At 37.3% G+C, this 27,934-nt stretch overlaps 1 protein-coding gene across 2 annotated transcripts in view; it reads left to right on the top strand.

Moving 5' to 3' along the window:
- spg7 (SPG7 matrix AAA peptidase subunit, paraplegin) overlaps window positions 1–27,934 on the top strand; it is a 52,421-nt gene that overhangs the window by 20,245 nt on the left and 4,242 nt on the right. For both annotated transcript variants that reach the window (XM_039763295.1, XM_039763296.1), the window contains exons 7-15: window positions 6,367–6,492; window positions 8,896–9,058; window positions 9,850–10,023; window positions 10,352–10,476; window positions 13,309–13,411; window positions 18,363–18,473; window positions 18,777–18,892; window positions 19,158–19,314; window positions 24,955–25,118. In XM_039763295.1, coding sequence (XP_039619229.1) covers window positions 6,367–6,492; window positions 8,896–9,058; window positions 9,850–10,023; window positions 10,352–10,476; window positions 13,309–13,411; window positions 18,363–18,473; window positions 18,777–18,892; window positions 19,158–19,314; window positions 24,955–25,118 — 1,239 coding nt within the window. The remainder of the gene's footprint in view (window positions 1–6,366; window positions 6,493–8,895; window positions 9,059–9,849; window positions 10,024–10,351; window positions 10,477–13,308; window positions 13,412–18,362; window positions 18,474–18,776; window positions 18,893–19,157; window positions 19,315–24,954; window positions 25,119–27,934) is intronic.

Here is a 27,934-nt window from a genome sequence, read left to right on the forward strand (position 1 = left end):
ATTGTTTGTTGTAAGCTGCTTACAGGTGTAATGTTCAACGTTGTATGTAATTTCAATATCTAACAGAATGATCATCTGTATTTAATCGTTCTAGAATTTAAAAAAAAATAAATAAATGGAATTGTAAAATATTAACAAACATAATTTCTTATTTATCCTAATATGCCTATATTTTTATTAACTCGACAATGCAATGCATTATATCCTGCTCAAAAAAATTAAGGGAACACTTAAACTTTTTAAGTGGAATATCTTTACTGAGTAATAATTTGTAATTCTTTTAGAACAAAATGATGTAAATGGAAATTTTAAATCACCAGCCCATTAAGGGCTGAATTCATCATCACACTGAAAATCAAAGTCAAAAACTGAAATCTCAAGTTGATCCAACTTACGTGAATCCCATCAAGGCAACTCATAATGTAAATCAAGTGTGTATGGCCCCCACATGCCTGTATGCACTCCCGACAACGTCTGGGCATGCTCATGTGAGACGGCAGTTGGTGTCTTAGGGGATCTCACCCAACTCCTGGAACCGTGGCATCAGTGAGCTGCTGGATAGACTGTGGCACTAGTTGGTGGAACCGGATGCACTGATGCATAACGTCCCAGAGGTTCTCAGTTGGATTCAGGTCTGAGGAATGTGCAGGCCAGTCAGTGGCATCAATGCCTTTCTCATCCAGGAACTGACCACATGTGGCCGGGCATTGTCCTATACCACCAAGATTCCAAGGCCCACTGCACCAGTGTAATGTCTGACAATGGCACAGAGGATTTCATCCTGGTACTAACCACAGTCACAATACTTTTGCCTAGCACATGGTGGTCTATATGACCCCCCCAAGGATATGCCTCCCCAGACTATCACTTACCCAGCGCCAAGCCGGTCATGCTGGAAGATGTTGAAGGTTGCCTAAAGTTCACCACTGCGTCTCCAGACTCTTTTACGTCTGTCACATGTGTTCAGCATGAACCTGCTCTCAACCGTGTAGAGAACGGGGAGCCAGTGGCGGAGCCGACAACTGTGGTATTCTCTGGCAAATACCAATTGATTTGCACTGTGATAAGAAGTGAGCACAGGTCCCAGTAGAGGATGTTGGGCCCTCAAGCCACCCTCATGGAGCTTTTTTTTTTCATGGCAGTTTGTTTAGAAACATGTACACCAGTAGCCAGATGGAGGTCATTTTGTAGGGCTCTGGCAGTGCGCCTCCTGTTCTTCCTCGCACAAAGGAGCAGATACCATACCTGCTGCTGGGTTGATGACCTTCTACGGCCATGTCCAGCTCTCTTTGTTTAATGGCCCGTCTCCTGGTATCTCCTCCATGCTGTGCTGGGAGACACAGCAAACCTTGCGACGGCACATATGGATGTGCCATCTTGGAGAAGCTGAACCTGAAATTGGCTGCAGGTACCACCTCATGCTACCATTAGCGACAAGGACATTTGCAAAATGCAAAACTAGAGAAGAACCAGTCAGGAATGATAAGTAGAGAGCAATTGTATGTGGACACCACCTGTAAAACAATACCCTTTTTGGAGGTTATCTTGCTGTTGCCCCTCCAGTGCACATGTTTTCACTTTCATTTGCTCCAAAGCAGGTGAAGTTGATTCACAATCACTTATGCTTCCTAACTGGACAGACTGATATCCCTGAAGCTTAATTGACTTGTTCTTACAATGTGATGATTAAGTGTTACTTTAATTTTAATGAGCAGATTTGTTAGTTCCTATAAGGTGAGTAACATCATTCATAGTGACTTATGCCATAATGTGTTTTATGTAACATACTATACATTCATAAGGACATTTTAAAAGCAAGCATTGTTAACCATAGGTTTTTTTAAAATATGTTCAAAATATATAAATATTGTATAATACTCTTCCATAATAATAATAATAGAGAGGTAAATGGAAAATGTTACTAAACATTATTACACTATTACCAAAAATTAAATTGATTAAAAATTAAACATGTTATGAAAGCAAAGGTATTCTGTTCATTGCAGAGTAATACAGAATTAATACTGCTTCTGTTATTTCAGAGGGAATAATCAGTCCACTTAAAATAGAAATAACTCTTTATTTTAGATGTTACCATTAACTATCACCATATGGTTTATTCGGCAAAAAGATGAAAATATAAAAATACATAAACTCACAGCTAAAGTACAAATTGAAAAAGGATGGTGTAGCATAGTAGTTAAAGAAAGTAGCAGAGCAAGATGAATACATTACCAATCAAAAATTGTAGAACACCCGACTTTTTTTTTTCAGTTTTTATGGAAACACGTGCAGGTTAATATCTAGTTCTGACATACCCTGGAGGTATGTTTTGGGTCATTGTCTAACTGTAGGATGATCCCCTGACCTGCTAGACGCAGACCAGATGGTACTGTGTGGTGCTGCAAAATGCTGTGGCAACCTTCGTGATTCAGAATGCCAGTCACTCCGTGTAAGCTGCCTCCAACAAAATAACTCCAGACCATTGCACTTTACCCTCCATGTTTGACCGTGGGTGTTACAAACTGAGGAACCATCCTTTCAACAACTTGACAGCATACAAACACCATGGGTGATGAGCTGAAGATTTATAATTTTGATTCATCTGGCTTTCTTCCAGTCTGTAGTTGTCCACAGCCAGTATTTCATTACCAGGCAAGCCTCGATTAGTTTGTCCTTTAAGGAATGACTTTCTTACTGCCACTTGCCCTGTCATACCTGCAGCGCAATGCCTCCTCTTTACAGCAGAAACTGCTGCTGTGTTGTGAGGCACACAAGCTGGTGACCCTCAGAAAATTGTCTTTTGAAAGGTTTATGATTTTGATTCTTCCAGATCTCTTCCTATCAAGAGTTTCTTCTATTTCTCAATTTCCTTTGGATGGTATAGGATAGTTTTTTTGTTTTTTTTTTTTTGTTTTGTTTTGGCACAATTTCTCTAAATGAAAGGCCTACACTTCTCTTGGTAATAATGCTCCATCTCATTTCATTTTTTAATTGCCATTTAAGACAGACAGAATTTTTAAGTAATCAACAGAAGTTGAGACACCGGTGCAAAAATAATTGCTTGAACTCGCAAGGCTTAATTCACTTTTTAATTGCTGCAGAACATCTGTAGGTTGTAACCTAGTAGTTGTTCCCAGAAGGCTCATTTGTAATATTCTGAAATTTCATTTTTTTCAGCTTTTGCTAACCTAAACTTTAAATTTAAACCTCTGCCAGTTTACTGCTTACCTTTTCACCATTTTAGGTTATTCATTGCAATTCACCTGATTACATTTGAAAAAAAAAAACTTTTGAGCAGTTTAGAATAGCATGCATTGTTGTAGTGACTGTTTAGTGAACCATGAAGATCACATGCATTTTTGAAAAGAATTGCATAATGAGGTTTTAGAACTGTGAAAAGGGGAAGCGTTAGAAAATATATAATAGTAGAAGAAAATCATAATCCTCATTAGTCTCTTTTTTTTTTTAAACCCTTTGATAATTGTTAGAATCCAATTGTCATTGTTGAGCCTTCCAAGGGTGGATATTTGATCACAAAGGTTTATGCCTAACAAACCTATGTCACTTACATTCTTAATCTGTTGTAAACTAATGATACTTTACACACTAAAATCTTTAAGAAAGGAAATGCAGGATTGACATTAAAAAAACACATGGCAAAGTATTTCAGTATCTAGTCTGACTTGCAGAAAATCCAGCAACTTTGATTCAAATCAATTAGACCTACTTCTGATGTCTGTCTTTCCTAATCATGCGCATTTAACTCTCTCAGTAGGACTACAGAGCCCAGTAGGCGGTACCCTTTCAATCACTCAGTTCACTATCAGTGCATTTGCATGCACACACATAACCAAATTAAGGCGAATAACCCGGTTAAGAAAAGAAACACGGTTTGTTAAAAGTCTGTGTTTACATGAGCAAATCATCTGGTGTTTTACTTTGTCTAAACACTCCAGCATCACTAAACTGTACAAGAAAAGTTGGCCATGATGAATTTGAAAATAAGCATGATGCCTGTGATCATTTTCTTATGTTTTATAAATATGTTTAGTCAAATTGACATTTGCTACCAGATTGCACATAGCATACTCTTTTCTTCTTGGCAGTGCAACTGAGCCCTGCAAAGGACCTGGCACATGTGCTTCTTGCCTTATACTCAGGGCTCCTGGAATAATAATAATAATACAGATGTTTTTACTGTTTTAAGATAAAGTATTGCATTAGGTTACTTGTTACTTTAAAAGGTAATGGGACAACGTAATGCTCGTGACTGTGTTGCCCTACTGCTCTCAAGAATTTGTTGCCAAGTTTAATACTGTATGTCATTAACATAAATTTAGCAATTTCTGAAATCTTCAGGCAGATTATTTCATTTTGGAGATGCAATATTATGATCAGCTGAACATTTTTTTCCTGCAAATTTATTTTGTGGACGTTTCTCCCTGCAGCTGCTGAAAGAATGAGTGATGCAAATAAGTGCACAGGCCAACATTGTACAATGGACATGCATAGACTATGAAATCCTTAATAGTAACCTGGTTAAGGGTTTATACAGCCATAAAATCTGGTTATTCTCTGACAAATCTACCTCTGTTAACCAGGGTTCTCAGAGGTCAATAACCTAATTTTCCTACCAGAATAAGGGTTTACATGGCATTTTAGAAATCGGGTTATTGACGCACATGTGAACACACTCTTATCTATAAAAAAAAAAATTGTAGGCATGTATGTTTGAGCCAAAGTCTATTTGCAAATCACTCACATTTAGGCAACCAATAAAAACTAATACTCCTTTGAGAAAATGGCATGATTGCTATGAGGAGAGGGGAGAACATCCTCCTGAAGCTAAGCATATTTGGGCCTGGCCAGTACTTGGATGGGGGACCATTTAGGAAAAGCTTCAGTTGTTGATAAAAGAGGTGTTGGTGCAGCCATTTGGAGTGCTTACCCTATGGTCTGTGTGGATCCAAATGACCCAATGCAGTGATGGGGATACTGTAAAAATTGGTGCTGTCTTTCAGAGGAGAGGTAAAAACCAATGCCCTGGCTTCCTTTGGTAATAATATATTCCGGCTGAATTGCCAACCACAGCCTGGTCATTCTGTCCCTTAAATCATTCCCTGTCCATTACTGGATAACTATCCCTCTCTTCCCTCAAAACCTAATAGCTAATGTATGATAAGCACACTATTGCAAAAATGGCTGCCATTGCATCATCCAGGTGGGTGCCAACCTTGGTGGTGGTTGTAGTTTTTCCCCACTGTATATGTAAAGCACTTTGAATAAGTCAGAAAAACATTCTAAAAATAATTCTTTTTTTAAGTTATGTTGCATGTCCCAAGTGGTAGCTTCCACTGCTAAGATCAGATTGGTTGAGGTCTCTGATACTTTTATCTGTTTCCTGACTGGCATTACACTTAACCCTTCGCTTTACATATGGTGAGCCAATCGCACTTCCACATGGCTTCTTTAGGACAAAACCAACCTAACTACATGTTTTCAATAGGCCACCTGGCCCTTGCTGGGTATCACAAGCTCCAGCAGTATATTAAATAATTCTGTTCGAGGTGTAAGGTTTAACATGCTTTAATGAGAAACACCATGGGAGTCTTATTGTTCGGATTGTTGTTTATCTAATTCCCTCTCATTAGACTCACTTCCCATGTGCAGCCCAAGCAGGGATAGAAGGAAAATGAAGTATAGGTGGCAGTAGGCAACCAATGGATCTTTCCACTCCAGAAAAAAATAAATAAAAGATATATAATTAGTTCAACAAACCATTAGTATTTGTAAAACAAAAATAAGACCTTTTGTGACTTATGGATATGAGCCTTGGACTACTATAGAGACAGGGTGAGACAGATTTTGAGGAGGATCTATGGACCTGTGAATATAGGTTGGGTATGGTCAATAAGAACAAACAAAGAACTGGTGCAAGAGCTGGAAATATTTGTGTGTGTGTGTGTGTGTATATACTGTATGTAGCCCAGGAAGAAAGATTTGCAGAGGAAGTCAGAGAAAAAGGATGTCTACATAATATCAAGGTAATGTATAGTTCACCAGCATCATGCGAGGGCTTATGTCAAGCCAAAGCCGCAATTCTAGGGACGTTTTTGTAAAGGAAAAAAATTAAGATTTGACTGGAGTAGAGAGATGGACTTTAGAGGTCAGCCTACAGTCGAACATTGAAAAGCAAGTTCCAAGTATTACTTGACCTATTCTATTGATTATAATAATAGATTTGGATTGAGAGCTAATTGAAAACAGAAAAAACAGGTAATGCATATATCAGAAATGACACCACTTTGAATTTGACAGAGTCTTAACTATAAGATTCTTTTGCTACTTTCCCTTATGATGTAGAATCAACTGAAGATGGCTCGCTTTACCATTGTGGATGGAAAGTCTGGGAAGGGAGTAAGCTTCAAAGATGTTGCTGGGATGCATGAAGCAAAAATGGAAGTTAAGGAGTTTGTTGATTATCTAAAGGTAAATATTAATATCATTTAAGTTGCATTTATATCCACACACGCCTACCGGCTACAACATTAAAACTAACTACCAAATAATATGTAGACACCCCCTCATGCTTCCAAAACAGATGTGACCCATCAGTGCATGGATTCCACAAGACATTTGAAGGAGTCTTGTGGTATCTGGCACCAAGATGTTAGCAGCAGATCCTTTTAAGTTGCAAAGTTGAGCCTCCATGGATTGTACTTTTTTTCCAGCACATCCCAGCACAGTGGGATTGAGATCTGGGAAATTTGGGGACCAAGTCAACACCTTGAACTCTTTGTCATGTTCTTCAAACCCAAGGTCTCCCAGTAGAACATTGTCCGGAGCATCACACTGCCTTCGACAGCTTGCCTTCTTCCCAAAGTCATCTTGCTGCCATCTCTTCCCAAGGTAACTGACACACATACTCCCAGCTGGCCACAGCATCTAAAAGAAAATGTGATTTATCAGATCAGGTTACTTTCTTCCATTACTCCATGGTTCAGGTCTGACCAATATGTGCCCATTGTAAGCACTTTTGGCAGTGGACAGGTATCAGCATGGGCACCCTTAATCTGATTGTGGCTACACTGCGAGTTTTTCAGCAATTTATGCTACACTAGCTCTTCTGTGGGATTGGACCAGACAAGCCAGCCTTTGCTCTCAACACACATCAATCAGCCTTGGGTGGCTTTGACCCTATTACCAGTTTGCCAATTGTCCTTGGACCACTTTTGGTAGGTACTAACCACTGCATGACGTGAACACCCCACAAGACCTGCCGTTCTGGAGATGCTCTGATCCAGTCATCTAGCCATCACAATTTTGCCCTTGTACAAGTTGTTCAAAGCCTTACGCTTGCCCATTTTTCCTGCTTCCAACACATCACCGTCAAGAACTGACTGTTCACTTGCTGCCTGATGTATACCACCTGTTGACAGGTGCAATTGTAATGAAATATTCAAAGTTATTCACTTCACCTGTCAGTGATTCATTAATGTAAATAGATAAGTAAAAAAGGTGTAATTTTATCAATAGGTAAATTTAAAGTCAGTTTTAAAAAACAGGATAATATTTTGTTAGGTTTTGCTTTTTGTTGACTTTTTTTTGGTAACCATTAAAAGCTTATTCACAAATTGAGCTACCAAACTTTGTTCAATGTTATTTTAATTTTTCCTTTTCCTTCTTGAAACCTATACAACTATTTAAAAATCGCAGGAAACCATACATGTTGTATTAATGAGGTGTAGCATTTTTTAAATTTGTCTATTTAAATCATCCATTTTTGAATAGACAGTCTTGTATGTTTTAGACAGATTTTTATTATTCAGTAATTATAAATTAACTTACCATTGCCTCAATGTTTTTCTGCAACTTGTCTTCTAAATAAATTGTTTGTATTGTGTATTTATTTTATGCTTTGCAAGATCAATTTTAAATAGGGCTGCAACGATTAGTTGACGTAATCGACGACGTCAACTACAAAAAATCGTTGATGCGGATTTTTTATTATCAACGCGTCATAAACAGAACCTTCAATAGAGGCTCTAGTCAGAAAGATCCACATTGGTTTTTGTAACTGCAATGCACTACATGAACGTCTGGGGGCAGTATCGTTTGTTATTGTTTGTCAAGACTGCACACAGTCCTACCAACAAAGAAGAATGTAGAGGAAAATAAACGTGGTTTCAATGGCGAGTCGGATACAGGAGGGGGAAGGAGATGGAAAACAATTGAGACAGAAACATTCTAAAGTGTGGGAGCACTTCACCGAAAAAGAGAAAAAAGTTGAATGCAGATTATGCAAAGCGGAGCTTTCTTTTCATTGCAGCACCACCGTGATGCATGAGCATCTGAAACGCAAGCATCCTGAAGCTGTGATGCTGCTGTCTCTTGAGAATTTATGCTGGCGCTGTTAGTTAGTTAGGGTCAGGTTAGGAGGGGAGGGAGAGCGTGAACGAGACTGAGAAAATAAAAATGAAAAAAGCTAACTTTTACAAGTAACAAATTTACACCCAATCTGTTTGTTTTCAAATAATATTGCATTAGTGCGATGATGTTCTCTGATTGGTACTATTCAGGTCTTGAAATGATTTCTTCAAAATGTCACATATATTTGTCTCTTTTTTTTTTTAGTGTTTATTTAACTGAAAATGTTCTTGCATTAAAATTAAGACTTTGAATATTTTTGAATTTAGAGGTGTGGGCAGTCTTTTTTTTTTTTTTTTTTTTTTTTTGTTGCAATATCCAGAAAGAAAGCGTTAAGTTGAGAATTTTCACAATTACTGAAACATATAACTGTTTATTTAGTTTAATACTCTTTTTAATGTTACTAAATGTATGATTTCTGAACATTTGTGTAAATTATGTGTTTTGTTCTTTTCACCCACACAGCACCCAGATCGCTTTCTTCAATTAGGTGCCAAAGTACCCAAAGGTGCCCTTCTCTTGGGACCACCAGGTTGTGGAAAGACACTATTAGCAAAAGCAGTTGCCACAGAGGCTCAAGTACCATTTCTTGCCATGGCAGGGTCAGAATTTGTGGAAGTCATTGGAGGTGCATTTTAACTTTTATATTTAGCATGGTTGAGTTAAAAATAAAAATAATTTCAGATTTGTGAAGTAAAGATAGTGGCTGAGCATTATTGGTAAAAGGATCAAAAGAAAACAAACAAGACCTGTAAAATAATTGTGCTTTTTAAACGAATTCTAGCTAAACATCATGAAAGCATGACTTGTGGCATAATGGGTTTACTGCTGCCTTAAGCATCCATTTCCAGATTCTAGTATTTGAATCCCACACCCAGGTCATTGTGTGTCTTTGTAGATTCAAATCCCACCTCCCCAAAAAGACATCTGGTTAGATTGATTGTCAGTACCTGTTCAGCTCTGTGTGAGTGTGATTGTGTGCACAAGTTGGCATTGCTATGAAATGGCAATCTACCTAGGGTTGTTTGCTTGCATACTGTATGTTCTACTCAAACCCCAACTCCCACCTGGTTACCCTAAACTGGATTAAGTAGATGTAAGAATGTTATGCTGGCATGACTGTAAAATATTAAGTAATAATACTAAGTAAAACTAATACTAAGCATATAATACAACAACAAAAGAAAATCATTGGTAGACGTACTTGTACTCTAAATTTAAGCTACTTTAGTACAGCAAGCACAGCAGACTGATTGAAGGATCATGGTTGTGCTATTATTGTTTCAATTTTTAATTATAGAGCTAAAGTGTCATAACATGTTCTTTGATATAATTTTAAATTTCTTTAATACCAAGAAACTGATAAAATCATAGTTTGTGTCTTTCATTCTATGACAAGCTATTATATGCTACTTTTAGGTCTTGGAGCAGCTCGAGTACGCAGTCTTTTTAAAGAAGCCCGAACACGAGCTCCTTGCATTGTGTACATTGATGAAATTGATGCTGTTGGAAAAAAGCGATCAACAAACATTTCAGGGTTCTCAAATACGGAGGAAGAACAGACCTTGAATCAACTACTAGTTGAAATGGATGGTGAGTTTTACAGCGTATTTTAATAACACTTAATTCAAATCTGTTGATTCTGAAGAATAAAACAGTAAGAATAGTATTTCTAAATTTATGTATTTTGACCCATTGTTACTTCTAGAATACATGCCTTTGTGGCTTAAATGATATATGTTCATACCTAAACTTCTAATTTTCCAGTCCTTAAAGAAATTTACATAAAAATTTAGTGTCAAGCTATCCATTTTATGTTTTGTTTTTCTCAACACATTAAATAAAATGCAGTTTTCTATGGAAGTCTTACTGAAGGGAAATACATGCATTTGTAATTAAACCCTTGTATGAACACTTCCAGGAATGGGAACCACTGACCATGTGATAGTCCTTGCATCAACCAACAGAGCAGATATCTTGGACAATGCACTTATGAGACCAGGTCGGCTTGACAGACATATCTTTATTGATCTTCCAACTTTACAGGTATATACCAAAATGGCTTTGTGTTTCATTTTCTGCATTTTTGTGTGAAGTGTTAAGAACCATCCACACCATATTTGCATTAAAAACCAAAGTCTAAGCTTGGTCAGTTTTGAAGTTTCATAGTGCTTTTTACATATGCAGGACGACAACATGTCCACAACCGTAAGAAAGTACCAGTTTTGCTGTATTGAAAATTCATTCATTTTTTCTTCCATGCAGTAGATTAACAGATGCGTTTCTTAACTTAATTTATTATTTCACAGCAACGGAATGTACCAAACAATGATGGGGCCTGAATTTAAAGCTATATGCCATATTATTATTTGAAGGTGAAAAAGACCGACTTAATTACAAGTTGAATGCATCTGTTTATTTCTTGGATAAACTGTGAACAGTTTATTCAAATGTAAAAAAACAATTAATGTTTTGTGTGGCACTGTTTAAAATAGGATGAATACAAAGCATTTAATCTGATCGGTAATTCCATATACCGAAAGAAGTAAATACAATATTGTGCAGAATTTAATTTTGTCCTGGTAGATAGATGGTCAGTAAAAAACAAAAAAAAATGATTTTCAAAAAAATATTTATTTATAAGGTACTTTTACTCATTTTAGAAGGAGCCTGCACAGTGCAACCTAATGGTACTGAAGGTTCAAACCCTTAACTAAAATGAAGCAGAAAAATGTTGCTTGAAGCAGTAAGCGCTTCATCACCAATATATGCCTTCTCATGGAGCAATTGGGTTGGAACAAAAATCTGCAGCCACTGCAACCCTCAAGGACCGATGCTACTGACCCCAGTTTTAAAGAGTCTGAATCTTAAATAGAAAATCAATTAAACAAAGTTAGCTAGCAGCAAAAACTGGTCACTAATTAAGAATATGGTTAGAATGAAAATATGTAGCCACTGTGTCCCTCCAGAATCGGAATGGGCACCTCTGATAAGGGAAGCGGGTGTGGACCAAACGCTTGCACAGCTTGACAGGCTGCATGACACCTAGTCAAAACAAACCTTAAAAGAAAAATGTCAGAAAACATTAGACCCTGTGAAATCATAATAATTTTAAAAGATGTATTACTATTTGTTTTTCATGGAAAGAAAAAATGTGCCAAACATCTCGACATCTACAGTAGAGCAGAAACAGAAATGACCAATCTGTGCAGATGCTTTGAGCATTTTTCTTCTATCAAAAAGATAAACCGCTTCTAAACAGTAATAAATCTTTTGAAGTTTGTTTTGATTTGGTGCCTCGCAGTGGGGCTAATTGCACATGCATTTGGTTCACAGCTGGCAAGCAGGCTGCAGCTCCATGGTACTCAAAGACCAGCTTATGTTACCAGCTTCATGACAGAGACAGTCAGTACTCTGTCTGCACAATGATATACATTACTTATTGCTAGTTTTTGGTCATTTGTTTTATTTTGTTTGTTTTGTGTTTGTGTCTGAATCTTTTGTTGTTTGTGGCAGGGTGACACAGAGGTTAGCTCTTCAGCTTCACAGCTCAACTCATATTTTTGGCTATAATAATTATAATTGGTCCAGTACAGTTGGTAGACACTTCTCTAGCTCTATATGACACTTAAAAAGACAATTTTACCGTCATAGTCTACTCAAAACTAGTTTGGTTCTTCCTACATTGACTTCAATGCCGTTCACCAAGTTGTGCAAAGTTATCGAACATTTCTGCAAATTCACTGAACTCCAGGCAAAGCAAACTTTACAGGGTTTGCTCATCACTACTTCTTGACAAACCTGGACAGCTTTTTTAATGTATATTGTGAAAATAGTTACCTGGGTGTTAATACCAGATTTACTAAAAGGCACATTATAACCAGGGTTTGCTAGATGATGTGAAGGGAGCTTTCTTTATGTATTTTAAATTACTTGCATATTAAGTTGTCCATCTTTAAAGTAACTGGCTGGGTTTAACTGCTAGTTTAGAAGGGTTTTCAAAGGTTTATAGATATTAAACAAAAATTATAATTCAGATACTTAGTCTTTCATACAATATGTTTAGTCTTATTCCTGTATATTAATCATAAAGCATCAGGATTGACCATCCCAAACATCTTTATATTATAATACCTTTCTTCTTCTTCATCTCTTGCAATTTATTGCAATGCCCTTAATCAATACAATATGTTTTAACTTGGAACTGTACCCATTTGGTTCATTTCCATCTCAAACATTCATCCCTTTAAAGTATGTGATTGTGAGGCATTTAGCGTTTAGATTCCTGAATGACATGAGTGTCTTGTGTTTGCTGATGCTCCTCTCCCAGTCAACAACAGATGAAAAGCTGTTGACCCAATAATATGGTTATGCCATGAATTTTGTATTCAAAATCTTTTGAATACATCTTTTTTTGTAAGATAGTGTTTTTTTATTGTTTTTTTTAAAGTTGCTGAGGCATCTGATGATAGTCACTTCAACATTTTCTAGCCAGTACATCTGCCTTTTCAGACAAGCAGGCTTTGAGTGCCCTGTACACTATGATGTCTACAGGCTGTAAACACATAAAGACAAAAAATTATGACAGGATTTCTGTAAAGAATAGCATTCACTGAAAAAACAACACATGAACATGTTATACAGGTTATATAAAGAGAAATTTCTCAATGTTTATTATGTTCAGGCATTTTTTAATAATGTCTCCCAAATATCCAAATTCCACTCATTTAAGTGTTTATATCTGTATTCCAATCTGATGTGTCGATTCCATGATTCTGTTCTTTATACGTATCTGTTTATGATTTTTGCTACCATAGGTCTTTGCTAAGATATCCTTCATAACATTTGATGTATCTGTTTTTTCTGACATTTATTTAGGAGAGAAAAGAAATATTTGAACAGCACTTGAAGATTTTGAAGCTCACGCAGCCAGCAGTTTTTTACTCTCTGCGTTTAGCAGAGCTCACACCTGGATTCAGTGGTATGTAAAATAACTTATCAGCATGTTGTACCTTATATATTTTAGTTGCAACTGAGATTTCTTTAAGATTTTATAAATTGAAAGGATAGTCAATCATATAAGACAGCAATTGCTGGTCTGATTATTCCTGGATGCTGTAGTTATGCTGTTTTTCCACCTACATCAGTTAGCAGGATTTACAACCTGGTTCCATGTAATTTTCTGTAGTGATTATAATACATTTATAACTGAGATAGTGGTGTAAGATATTGAAATACTGTGGTGTTAACTGTATTTTCACTTATTTTTAAATGCTATTTTATACTATTGTGAAGGATGTTTCCAACAATTTCTTTACTATTCATATCTTTTCCTTACATATCAAAGTGTCCAAATCATGTAGAATCAATTAGTGCTTGCAATTTCTGTTCAGTCTAGTACATTAGTTACTAAGTTTTGCATAAAATGTTAAATGTCACATAAAACAAATTCATTTTAATTGTTTGCAGTGGATCTGTTGAAAACAGCTTTGAAATTAATATTTTTTTCCTGTGTAGGTTCCTTATTGAGAGATTTCAAGGTCACTGTAGCATCCATATTGAGAGCATCTATATATAAAATTTCATGAATGATTCCAGGAACATTTGGGGTAAAAATGTAAACAATGTAAAGAAAACCACCTTAGCTCCATATGCCCGTCCTCCTTTAGTGGTCTGGAACACACCATTTTCTTCATTTGTTGACCAATCCATTTTCTTGTAGGTTTGATAACCGCTCTTCTATGCATTGTATGTCAAGCTGAGCACTTGTTTCAGCTCTCGCATACAAATGAGCTTCCCCCCCACCAACATGCAACAAATTCGGACTTATTTGCAATATGGTTTACTAACATTTTTCTAAAGGTAGAATCCAGCTCTGAGCAGAATGCCAGAACACATCACTTAGAAGGGCATACTTGCAGGCGGTGGACAAGATCACAGTTTGGAAGTTTTCATATTTTCATACATATGGATGTAGTTCAAAGTGCTATACAAACAGTTACAAGAAAAAAAAAACAAGTTAAATTAGGCAAGAATAATGAGTAAGAAACAAAAAACAAATAATTACAGGCTTACATGAAATAGATATACAATTTGTGGAAAAGTAGAGTGTGATATATAATATCATATTCAAATCCTCTAAACATGAGTATGAAGACAAGGTAAGATTGCCGGTAGGACATATTACAAAGAAAAACCTCCAGTTAAGCTTGAAGGAAAAAAACTAAATCTGAAGGCACTCAGAGACCAAACTGGGCATTCTACCTGACATAGATGTCTTTAAGTCATTCCACATTATGCATCAGTATCCATGTTTGCAGATATTCAAAGAACAATAGCCTTAGTGAGTGTTTTAGATTTGATTCAGGGGTGTTGAGCTCCAGGCCTGGAGGGCCGCAGTGGCTGCAGGTTTTCATTCTAACCCTTTTCCTAATCAGTCACTGCTAATGAACTCCTTTTCCCTTCATTTTAATAGCCCTGTTTATAAGGATTCAGTCCTCTGAATTGATTCCTTTCTTCATTAAATGACAGCCAAACAGAAATGAGGCATGAAACGAGCCAACAGTTGAGAAGCTAAATTGGGATTTCAAACTCCAACCAATTTTCACTCCCACCAGTCTCTTAATAAGAAGCCAATTTTCGATGTTAATTAAACTCGTTATTTAATTCCACAGCTTGTTGCTGCTCTCATTCTGCCACAGCAGGCATTTCCAAAACTATTGAAGTTTTGTTGACCTGAGAGATCAACCTTAATGAGACCTTCACCTTTCTTTATTTTCAAATATTGTGAGATGGGCACAGGTGAGCTGGTCACGTGGCGGCTCGTTTTGTGTCTCATTTTTATTTGGCTGCTAATTAAGGAAAAAGAGACAACTAAGAGGCCCGAGTCAAGTTAATTCAAATTAAGGCAAAAAGAAGTTCATTAGCAGCTAAAACGGGTCACTAATGAAGAAGATGATTAGAATGAAAACCTGCAGCTACTGCGGCCCTCCAGGACTGGAGTTCGACACCCGTGATCTATATGCTACATCGATCCCTCTCTCACTTGGACAGAGGCAGTGGTGCTGTAAGAATTATGTTTCTGGACTTCTCTAGTGCCTTCAACACCATCCAACCTCTGCTCCTTAGGGACAAGCTGACAGAGATGGCAGTAGATTCATACCTGGTGGCATGGATCGTGGACTATCTTACAGACAGACCTCAGTATGTGCATCTCGGGAACTGCAGGTCTGACATTGTGGTCAGCAGCACAGGAGCACCGCAGGGGACTGTGCTTTCTCCGGTCCTGGTCAGCTTATATACATCGGACTTCCATACAACTCGGAGTCCTGCCATGTGCAAAAGTTCGCTGACAACACTGCTATCATGGGCTGCATCAGGAGTGGGCAGGAGGAGGAGTATAGGAAGGTAATCAAGGACTTTGTTAAATTGTGCGACTCAAACCACCTACACCTGAACACCAGCAAAACCAAGGAGCTGGTGGTGGATTTTAGGAGGCCCAGGCCCCTCCTGGACTCTGTGATTATCAAAGGTGACTGTGTGCAGAGGGTACAGACCTATAAATACCTGGGAGTGCAGCTGGATGATAAATTGGACTGGACTGCCAATACTGATGCTCTGTATAAGAAAGGACAGAGCTGACTATACTTTCTTAGAAGGTTGGCGTCCTTCAGCATCTGCAATAAGATGCTGCAGATGTTCTATCAGACGGTTGTAGTGAGCGCTCTCTTCTACGTGGTAGTGTGCTGGGGATGCAACATAAAGAAGAGGGACATCTCACACTTGGCCAAACTGGTGAGGAAGGCAGGCTGTATTGGAAGCACAGAACTGGACAGTTTGACATCTGTGGCAGAGCGACGGGTGCTGAGCAGGTTCCTGTCAATCATGGAGAATCCACTGCATCCACTAAACAGTATCATCTCCAGACAGAAGAGCAGCTTCAGTGATAGACTGCTGTCACTGTCCTGCTCCACTGACAAACTTGGAGATCGTTCCTCCTCCACACTATGCGACTCTTCAATTCCACTTGGGGTAAACATTAACACTAAACAAGATTATAGACTGTTATACCTGCCTCACACTCTACACCTTGCACTTTTCTTGCTCTTTAATTAATAATGTTTTTTATCAGTATGCTGCCGATTTCCCCTTGGGGATTAATACAATATCTATCTCTCTATCTCACTATCAGCTTTAATATTTGTACCGCCTTTACAAAATGGAGTTTAGAAATTCTCACATCCTGCGTTACTTGCCATATTTGCCCGTCTTACAGCAACCTTTCAGACTTCCAAGGTTGTCTTATGGTAGAGTTTTCAACATTTTAATTAATTGCTATGCAACCCTCTAAAATTACTGTTAGGATTGTGGCTCCTATTTGGTTAGATTCTCTAAAACTTAAAATTGCCAACTACCAAAGGAACACTCATATTGTCAAACCATGGTGATAAGAAGGCCATCATTTATGGCTGTTTTGCTACATGTGGAGCTAGACAAGTGTGGCTTATAAAAATACTCTGGATAAAAATTGCATTCTGTCTGACTGTGGAATCAGGCTAGATCCAAAAATAGATCCTTCATTTTGACAGTCATACTAAATGTTCAAAGTAAATTTACAAATACAGAAATTGAAGAACTTTAATCTTTTTAGACAGAATTGAGTTCCCAACCTTATGTGAAGTAAAAGATGGATTTCGATAAAGTGATATTATTCACCTTTGTTTTCTCTGTTTTGTGGTTTGAACATGGCAATAGAATTTTCACCCAAACATACTTGCTGTAATAAACAAAATAACACAATTTATTCATAGCAAAAGGATTATATAAGATGAATATATGCATGTATATGTAGATGCAGGGCAACAAACAAACAAATTAGGGGGTACAAATGTTTCCCATATTTAATTTGTTTAAAGGGTTTTTAATTTTCGCTTACTTTTGTATAGCAGGCATTCATTCTCTTCACAGATTCTTTGTGAAAGTGAGTTTTGTGTCTACATCACATAGTTCTAAGCTGTAGCTGTAGTTGGTGCTGGCAGCTGCTAGTTTAATAGGTTAATCTCATCAAGTTATCAAAAGTCAAGTTTGTCATCATGCGTCAGTCACCTCACAACAGATGACAAAAATACAATACCAAAAAAGTATAGAAAGCATGCAACATATAAATAATATGCATTTGCAAGTATTATATATTTATACACTTTTCATTATGTTATAATACTTGAATTTTTGGAATTGACTTTTCAGCGGCCTGTCAACTTGTGGGTAGAAGCTGTCCTTGAATGTGCTGGTCTTTAAATTATGCTGTTTGCATTTCTAAGATGGGGTGGGCATTGTATATGTCCTGAAGAGGGGGCAGCTGGGTGCTGGCATTACTCTTTGCCACTTTCACCACCCTCTGCAGTACTGTAAAATCTTGAGATGAGCAGGTGCCTTACCAGGATGTGATGCATCCAGTGGAAAGCAAAAAACAAACAAAAGTTAAAGCTAAAGGTTTATGCAAAATAGAGGTTATTAGTTTTAGCCGTTATAGTAGCTAATACTTTATTAGAACAACCAGAAACACAAATACTAATACATTCACTGACTTAACACTATCTGTGAAAATACAAGCAGAACCATGTGTGTAAAGCCGTAATGTAAAGTAATCTTTGTTTGTTTCTTTGTCCAAGTCTCTTTCTTTCTCAGTTTGGTTGCGCCTAATAGTGATTAGCCGTAGCAGTTTCATTTAATTAATAAAATGATGAAATAGTGTTTTATTAGTTAAGTCAGTTATTCATCTTTTCTTCTATATTACACATCAGATAAAAGCTTCCTAGTCTACTTGATCTCACATATGTTCAAACATTATTGTATGGTAGCAAATGAATGGAAAGTTTTGTAGACTTGTTTTAAAGCATTTGTTTCCTGATTAATTTCTGTTTATATTTTAGGAGCTGATATAGCAAATATTTGCAATGAGGCAGCTTTGCATGCTGCACGGGAGGGATATAAATCAATTGACACCTTCAGCTTTGAATATGCAGTGGAAAGGGTTATTGCAGGTACTAGTTATGCTTTTGATCTCTATAAATATATTTTACTTTCCTTTTACACTAGCTTTTATTTTTATTTCAGTCTGATATATATATATATATATATATATATATATATATATATATATATATATATATATATATATATATATATATATATATATATATATATATATAACTTCCAAGTAATATTTTAGTCACTATTTGGAAACTATTTTAGTAGAAATTTGGCTTGTAACCAGTACTGATTTTTCACAAATCTATACTCTTGAAATTATTTACATTTTTAAAATTATTTTTGGTGTTGCTTAGGTAGTGTTAAGAAGAGCAAGATTCTCTCTAAAGAAGAGCAGAGGGTGGTTGCGTTCCATGAATCTGGACATGCTCTGGTAGGCTGGCTGCTTGAACACACAGAGGCAGTAATGAAGGTTTGTTTAACCCTATTGTCCATCCATATTGCTAGAGTGTAAGAAATATTTGCTATATATATATATATATATATATATATATATATATATATATATATATATATATATATATATATATATATATGAGAGAGATAGATATTGAGATTCACATTTGACATATGCACCTAATGTAAAATTTGAACAATACTTAAGAAAACAAATTGATTGGTTTTTTTCTTATCATTTGGCTTAATTGAAAATACATTTGCCTTATTTTAATTTTTAGGTGTCAATCGCACCAAGAACTAACGCAGCATTGGGATTTGCACAGATCTTGCCAAGAGACCAGTACTTGTTCACCAAAGAGCAACTTTTTGAAAGAATGTGCATGGCACTGGGTGGCAGGGTTTCGGAGGCTATTACCTTCAATAAAGTCACTACAGGTAGTTTATTTACTGGTCTAAATTGAATGACATATGGTAATTGGAACAATGATTTCTATGAAAATATTAATGTGGTTTGTATCTGTGAATCTCAAGATGATTGTGCATCTTATGAAAAGGACAGTATTTTTCACTGTGTCATATTACAATCATTCAGTGTGATGAGTCATGAAAAAATCATGTTTATGTAACTGCTTCATAATGAAGAATACATAACATACTAAGACTAGTGACATTCTCAATTAATGTAGGTAGCACAAAATTGCGTGGCATATTTTATCGCTTCTAAGGAAATGTGTCTGTTCTCCATACAACTGTTTTTAAACTTAGCAGAGCTTTTGAGAAAGTTGCAATTATGTTAAATTCTCTTAAAACATTTTAACTTGCTGAAGAAACTTGCTGGAAATATTTCATCTGAGCTGAAATGACCGACACAGTATTAGTTTGAAAATAAATCTATATGCCTTTATTATAATACAATATATTTGAATTTGCTAATCTGAATCAAGCCTGCAACCCCCTGATATACAGTGGTGTACAAAGTAGTCAGTCCTCTTGAAAGTCATCATAATTTTCTGCATGACAAAAGATTTGCACACATTTATCAATTCAGTATTTTTAATATGAACTCTTATGTTGTAACAACACATATCCACAGTCAAAATAAACCATTTTCTCTAGATATTTAACTGAAGAAGAAAAACTCAAAACTTAGTGTTTGCTTAAGTATTTAACCCCCTTACACTTTAATACTTTGTCAGAAACCCTTTTGCTGCAATGACAGCCTTAATTCTTTTGGGATAAGTATGTACCAGTTTTTTACTTTGTTCAGGAATGATTCTTTCCCATTCTTTTAGGTAGAATTTATAGAAATCCTCTAAGTTGGTAGTGCCACTGGACGGAAGGTTTCCTAACAGGGCCACAGCTTCTTAATTGTGTTACGATTAGGGCTTTGACTTGGCCATTCCAAAACATTTACTTTTCTGTTTTTGTGCCATTCCAGTGTCACTTTGGCCTTATGTGAAGGGCTATTGTCATGTTGAAAAATAAATCTTCTCCGGAGCTATAGGTTCATAGCAGACTGGAACATGTTCTCCTGAAATATTGTGCAAGGCTTGTGTCCATCCATTGTCCCTTGAGCTCTGACAAGATTCCCAGTCCCAGCACTTCAAAAGCATCCCCAGAGCATGTTGCTGTCAACACCTCATTTTACCGTAGGTATGGTGTTTCTTGAGAAATGGGCAGTTGTTAGTTTTATGCCACACATACCTCTTTGAAGTCTGGCCAAAAGTTCTATTTTGGACTCATCTGACCATAAAACCTACTGCCACAACTTAACTGGATCTTTCCCATACTTTATAGCAAATGCCATATGTGCTTTTATATGGACCTTCTTAAGGAATGACTTTTCTTTCTGTTAACCGTCCCATAGAGGCCTGCTTTATGGAGAAGTTTTGAAATTGTGGACCCATGCACTTTCACTCCAGTTTCAGCCAAATAACATTGCCAACTACTGGGAGTGATGGTTGGATTTTTAGTAGCCTTTCTTCCTAGTCGATGTCTTGCTCTGATGTTTAGTTTTGAGCAACGGCCAGTTCTAGTAAGAGTCTGGGTGCTGTGATGAACCTTCCACTTTCTGATGATGTATCCAACTGTGCTTAACAAGACATTCAAACTCTCTTCAGTATTTTTTGTAGCCATTTCCTGCCTTGTTATGTGTTTCTCACTTCAGCAGAATGCTCCTTTTATTTTTGCAGTGATTGTCCAACAAAGACTATGGTCCCTAAAAAGGGTCCTTTTAATTTCCAGAGTGAGATAAAGGACTCAAAACTAGTACCTAAATATGTTTAATTATGGTCAAATGACTGCCACCTTTGTGTCATTTGTGATTAATTTGGTTTGTGTAAACCTAGAACTTCCAAAGCACAGATGTTTAAATACTTACACAAACACTAACCTTTCAGTTTTTCTTCTTCACTTAAATATCTACAGAAAACAGTTTATTTTGACTTTAGAAATATATTGTTACAGCACAAGAGTTTACATTAAAATACTAAATGCATACATATGTGTACAAATCTTTTTGTATGATAGCTTTAAAGGGGTTGAATACATTTCCATGCCACAGTAACTAAGCTTTTGTTCTTTTTAGATGCTTTGCCAAACCTTTGCTGCAACCTTTTTCATTTGCATTTAACTGGGTGTTGGGGGTGGCATTTAGACTATGGTCATCTTTTTACTATAATTCTTTATTGAGTTTAAAAGAGAAGATTGACTTGTCTACTCTAAGACTTTGCATCATCCAAACCCTAAGCCCCCTTATCCAGAAAACATCATGATCATGTTAGCAGTTAGTATGGAAAAATCTTTTTGCACCCAAACTAGAGCAGTGTTTCCCAACCTTGGTCCTGGGGGCACACTGTGGCTTCAGGTTTTTGTTCCAGCCAGATTCCTAATTAGTGACAACACCTCATAACACTGATCTCACTTAATTAGCTGGTATTTTTTTTCTTTTACATTCAGAAAAGTACAGCAGCATGATTTTTACATTTATAAGATATTTAGAAATATTTCTGCTCTTGCTATAGATTTAAATGCTTAACTCTCTTTTGTTGATTTCATTATATTTTGCCCTTTCTCTCTGCAGTTTTCCCCCTTCATTGTATCTTATTAATGACAATTAAAAATGAGAAGACACGCTGGCAAACAACACTTAATAATCAAAGGCTGCAAGTACTTTATCATCAGACCCACTAATTAGTAAATAATGGATTAATTAAACAACTAGAAAAGCAGAATGAAAATCAAGATGAAAATATTGTTGAAAAGAAAAAAATACATTATTCCCATATAACTGCTTAGTACTTTTTATTTTTATATATATATATTTACCAAACTTAGTTTTCAAATCACAGAATTTGGGAACTAACACATCACTTAATTAGCACAGAAGACTAATTGCCTGCAGCCACAATGTGCCCCCAGGACCGAGGTTGGGAAACACTGGACTAGAGAATATTCTGATGATTTATATAATGAATGTACAAACAGGCTTACATCAGTAAAAGTTGTTTTGGAATGGTCCATACAGTGCTTCCATTTCAGTTGCACTTTAGTTATACTGGAGGAAATCACTCAACGGAAGATCTTACAATACAATTGATTGTACTGTGCAATAATACACAATCTTATACATTAAGTTATAAAATATGGGGGTTTACAAAGGGTAGAGACGTAATCAGTGCGCGCGTATGACCCGCGACGCATTCTGGGAATTTCGCTCGTGGGGAACAATTGCATGCCACGGTCTCCATCACGAATGGGGTTCAACGGCTTACGCACGGCTCCGCCCGCCGGGTAGACACACGTTGATCCATTCAGCGTAGCGCACGTGCAGTACCGGACATACAAGTGCATCACAGACCTGTTAATGCTCAATCTCTAGTGGCTGAAAGCCACTTGTCCGTCTAAGAATTTGGACGCCGACCGCTGTTGGGTCGTGTAACTATTTGGCAGGTGGGAGTCTCGTTCGTTTTCGGAAATAACCAGCCAAATCGCTCCACCAACTAAGAACTGCCATGCACCACTACCCACAGAATCGAGAAAGAGCTATCAATCTGTCAATCCTCTCCGTGTCCGGGCCGAGTGAGGTTTCCTGTGTTGAGTCAAATGAAGCGAAAGGCTTCACACCTGGTGGTGCCCTTCCGTCAATTCCTTTAAGTTTCAGCTTTGTAACCATACTCCTCCCTGAACCCAAAGACTTTGGTTACCCAGTTGGCTGCCCTGTTGCGGTGCCTGCATTGGTGAAGCAGGTGAGACGATAATGAAACAGAGACACAGGGCTTGTTGGTTTTTAAAGACTGCTTCCTTCATTGGGTTTTAACCAATGCATGGAACGAACCAACACACAATCGTCCGTGTGGCGCGGAGGGTGGAATGGGAGGAGAGGAGAAGGACATCCACTCCGCTCCCTCCGTCATGCTAGTCTGCTGCTTTCTCGTTCAGTATGCACTGCTTGCTCATGTGTCCACCTTCAACTCGTCACTTGAGTCGTTGTCGTCTTTGTACAGTCCAGAAGCACCTGTGACTCACGTAGACTTTTCATTGCTCTGTGCGGTTTTGGCTGCCTTTCTATATATAATCCACCAAGACACCCGACCACGGTAGTAGTGAGGTGGGACGGGGGTGTGTACAAAGTGCAGGAGCATCTAAGAAGATGCATGTTTGTCGCGGATGCGAATTGCTGTATGTAGCGTGTAAAACAGTTTGCCAGGGTGCACGCGTCGTGCATCGTAACCGAAAACTCGTTTTTTAAAGACTGCTTACTTTATTGTGTTTTAACCTCAGTTGTAAAGGAATGTTTTAAGGATCCCATGGGATACCCCGCAAAACCGTTTACATGCTGCATATGGCGATTCACCTCCGCGAGAAACATGCCTCTATTAACAGTCAGCGTGGGTCGGAACTGCATGTTGCCTCTACGACAGACGAATATAAATGACGCCATTTTTTCTGTGTCGTCGCGTCTGAGTTGGTGGGCGTGGCTCTGCAAGTTGTCGTCGTATCCAATGGTCTTGGAGTTGGTGGGCGTGGCTCCTTCCTGCATGCGCCTTAGGTGTGTAACTTGTCGGTGGCTTAGTGAATCCACGCCCCTTCCGCCGTGCTTTCCATGGTTGTCTTGCCTTAGTGAATTATATATATAGATGCACACAAACCGCTGCATAGACAGATTGGTACAGGGAAGGCTTTATGTCTCTGTTCAGATCAGCCTCTACAGATCTAGATGTATTTGTTCATTTCTTTCTCTTTATCATCAAGCATATGTTCTGCTAGGGCAAACAAGCTGTCAGATTTTTGGAAATAAATAGGCCTGGTCCCGTTACTAAATAGAGCAATTTGCAAAATCCAAAATTAAATCAGTTATTGTTGGATATGGGTCAAACTATTTTTGGAGGATATGGGGATAATCATCAGGCCAAAAACAATAGACCTGGAGCCAGTAACAACATAAACATGATGCCATATACAAAAATATTTGCCTAAAATGTGAACCTGAGACACAGGTTTTTAATGATAATACTTGCAAGTTGGATCTTGCCCTGTATACATCTTAGACAATTTTAAATGAGATATTTGTGAATGATGGAACAATTTTTAGTGGAACTATGTATGACATGATTGCTGTATATATGGAACTAGATTGTATTTTGTGAATGGATGAATTTTGTTCCTTTTCTGAAATTTTAAATTTAAAGATCCCTTACTCTAAAAGCAACTACTAAAAAACAACCATGGCCAGCAGTACATATTTAAAGCTCCTTTATGTGTGCATCTATACTGTGATTTGAAACATGTATCGTGTGTACAGTGTGGTATTATACTAAGTCTCCAAAACATACATATACAGAAATTACTAGCAATAAAATGTGATGCTCTTTACTTGTTACTTTTACTCAGTTTCCTCAACAAAAATCTGTACTGCTTGAACATGTCATAAAAGACACTGAATGGCTATTTTATGTACACCTGCCTCATATTGAGTTGTTTCCCCATTTACTTACTGAACAGCCTGAGTTAATTGTTTAATGACTTAAAGTACCAAAAGTTTATGTACATAGGTGTTTTTTTTTTTTTATAAAGGTGCACAGGATGATTTGAGAAAAGTAACACGTGTGGCCTATTCAATGGTGAAACAGTATGGTTTGGTACCCAGTGTTGGACAGATTTCTTTTCCAGAAACGGAAGAAGAGGGAGCAATTGGCCGTCGACCATTTAGTCAGGGTTTACAGGAACAAATGGATCATGTATGTATTTTTTTTTTTTTGCATTGTATCTTTATTCCAATAAGTCAGGGGTGTACAACGCCAGTCCTGGTGGGCCACAGTGGCTGTAGTTTTTCATTCTAACCCTTTTCCTAATCAGTGAGCAATTTACACTGCTAGTTAACTCCTTTTCCCTTCATTTTAATAGCCCTTTTTTAAGGATTCAGTACTCTAAATTGATTTGTTTCTTCATTAAATGGCAGCCAAATAGAAATGAAATGTGAAACAAGCCAACAGATGACTAGTTAAATTGGAATGTCAAACTCCAGCCAATTTCACTCCAACCAGTTTCTTAATGACAAGCCAATGCTTGCTGTTAATTAAACTCGTTATTTAATTCCACAGCTTGTTGCTGCTCTCATTCTGCCACAACAGGCATTTCCAAAACTATTGAAGTTTTGTTGACCTGAGAGATCAACCTTAATGAGACCTCCACCTTTCTTTATTTTCAGATATTGTGAGATGGGCACAGGTGAGCTGGCCATGTGGCGACTCGTTTTGTGTCTCATCAGTCATTATTGAATATCATGACTTGTTGCTGCTCTCATTCTGCCACAACAGACTGTTGATTTTCTGTTTTTTTAAAAACCACCATCAAGATGTTTTGGTGACCTGAGCAGACCAACATGACCAAGAACTTCACTGTTCTTTATTTTCAGGTTAGCTGGTCATGTGGCAGCTTGTTTTTTGCCTCATTATTGTACGTTTGGCTGCTGATTAACACTAGAATTACCAGAGCCTATGAAAAAACACATAGATCCATCCCACCTTAAATCGCTTCACACATCTCCATCAGCATCTTTTGTCCTGTAAATGTGTCAATAAGCAGCAAGCAGCCTGCTATCATATCGCCATCCCCCCCCACCACAGTTTTCTCAGCTCAAGTCTGTTTACCTGTGTGTCAGTTGCTTAGAGTTGTATAGAGTGAGAAGTCAAGCAAAATGACACCTTTTATAAATACTGTATCGTTATTTGGAACACATGCATTTCATGTGTGTTCTGTGTCTACAACAATCTATGTAAACACATCGTTAAAACAGAAACGTTTTTCATGTTTTAGTAATAATTGACAAAATGCAGACATGAAGTGTATAATGTGTGAAGCCTGAATTCTAAATATCAAATAAACACTTTCAGAAAAGGTATGCATTTGCTATGACTGCTTTGGTGGTGCAACAGTATCAACTGTTGACTAATAATCAAAACTTCACGGGTTCGAGACCGGATGACTCCGTTTTGAGAAGTGAGCTGCTCTTATTCTTACTATCTTAGAATAAAAACATACATTTGATTTCAGTCTGTAACAGCCGGTGTAAATTTATGATACTTGTAAAGGTTAGCTTTGATTTTTTTTTTTTTTTTTATTATTATTCAGTTTTATTCTCTAAGTCGTGTTCACGATCCCAAATCCCCATATACACACACACCCACCCTGACAATGCTGTTTTCACATAAAGACGCGCTATAACAGAGATGAGCTCAGATCATGACGACGGTTCTACATCAGAGCAAGAATGCACGTCACACATTTTCCATCGCAGTACTTTGTATATGTACACGGGAAGCTCTGCAGTCTATTTGTGACTTTACGCTGTAGGAAGTAAGTAAATAAATAAAGATAAATAAGTAAATAACATTCGATCTGGCTGTTATATACAAAGTACAGCGATGATGTAGAACCGTCGTCATGATCTAAGTTCACCTCTATTATAGCACGTCTTTATGTGAAAACAGCAGTGTTAAATGTGGGGAAAGGGGGTGAGATCGTGAACACGACTGAGAGAATAAAACTGAATAAAAAAAAAATTAAAAAAGCTAACCTTTACAAGTATAAATTTGCACCTGCAGTTACAGACTGAAATCAAATGTATGTTTTTATTCTAAAATAGTAAGAATAAGAGTAGCTCACTTCTCAAAACTGACTCGTCTGGGGTCAGACCCGTGAAGTTTTGATTACCAGTCAACAGTTGATACCGTTGTACCACTGAAGCCATAGTAAATTCGTGTCAATGTCACACCTTAATGTGGGTTCTTTTCCTGCAGTTATATTCTTGAATAGAAGCGCATTTGTTCTATTTGTACCTTTTGTGAAAGTGTTTATTTGATATTTGGACTTCAGGTTTCACACACTATACACTTCATGTCTACATTTTGTCAATTATTACTAAAACATGAAAAACTTTTCTATTTTAATGATGTGTTTACATAGAATGTTGTAGACACAGAACACACATGAAATGCATGTGATCCAAAAAACGATACAGTATTTATAAAAGGTGTCATTTTGCTTGACTTCTCACTCTATACAACTCTAAGCAACTGACACACAGGTAAACAGACTTGAGCTGAGAAAACTGTGTGGCGGTGGGGGGATGTGATAGTAGCCTGCTTGCTGCTTATTATTATCGACACATTTACAGGACAAAAGACGCTGATGGAGAGGTGAGAAGCGATTTAAGGTGGGATGGATCTACAAGTTTTTTCATAGGCTCTGGTAATTCTAGTGTTAAGGAAAAAGAAACAACTAAGGGGTCTGAGTCACTTCAATTAAAACTAAGCCAAAACAAGTTAATCAGCAGCAAAAACAGCTCACTGACTAAGAAGATGGTTAGAATGAAAACCTGCAGCTACTACAGCTCACCAGGGCCGGAGTTGGACACCCCTGCCGTAAACAGTTTTCAAAAAAGGCCTTATACCTAGTGGGTAAAAAAATCTAGAGGATTGGGTTACTTCTTATAGATATGTATATTGATCACTCTGTACAGGTTTTCTGACACAGTTTAAAAGATTACCAACTA

The sequence above is a fragment of the Polypterus senegalus genome, chromosome 9, assembly GCF_016835505.1.
Source record: "Polypterus senegalus isolate Bchr_013 chromosome 9, ASM1683550v1, whole genome shotgun sequence".
Classification (NCBI taxonomy): Eukaryota; Metazoa; Chordata; class Cladistia; order Polypteriformes; family Polypteridae; genus Polypterus; species Polypterus senegalus.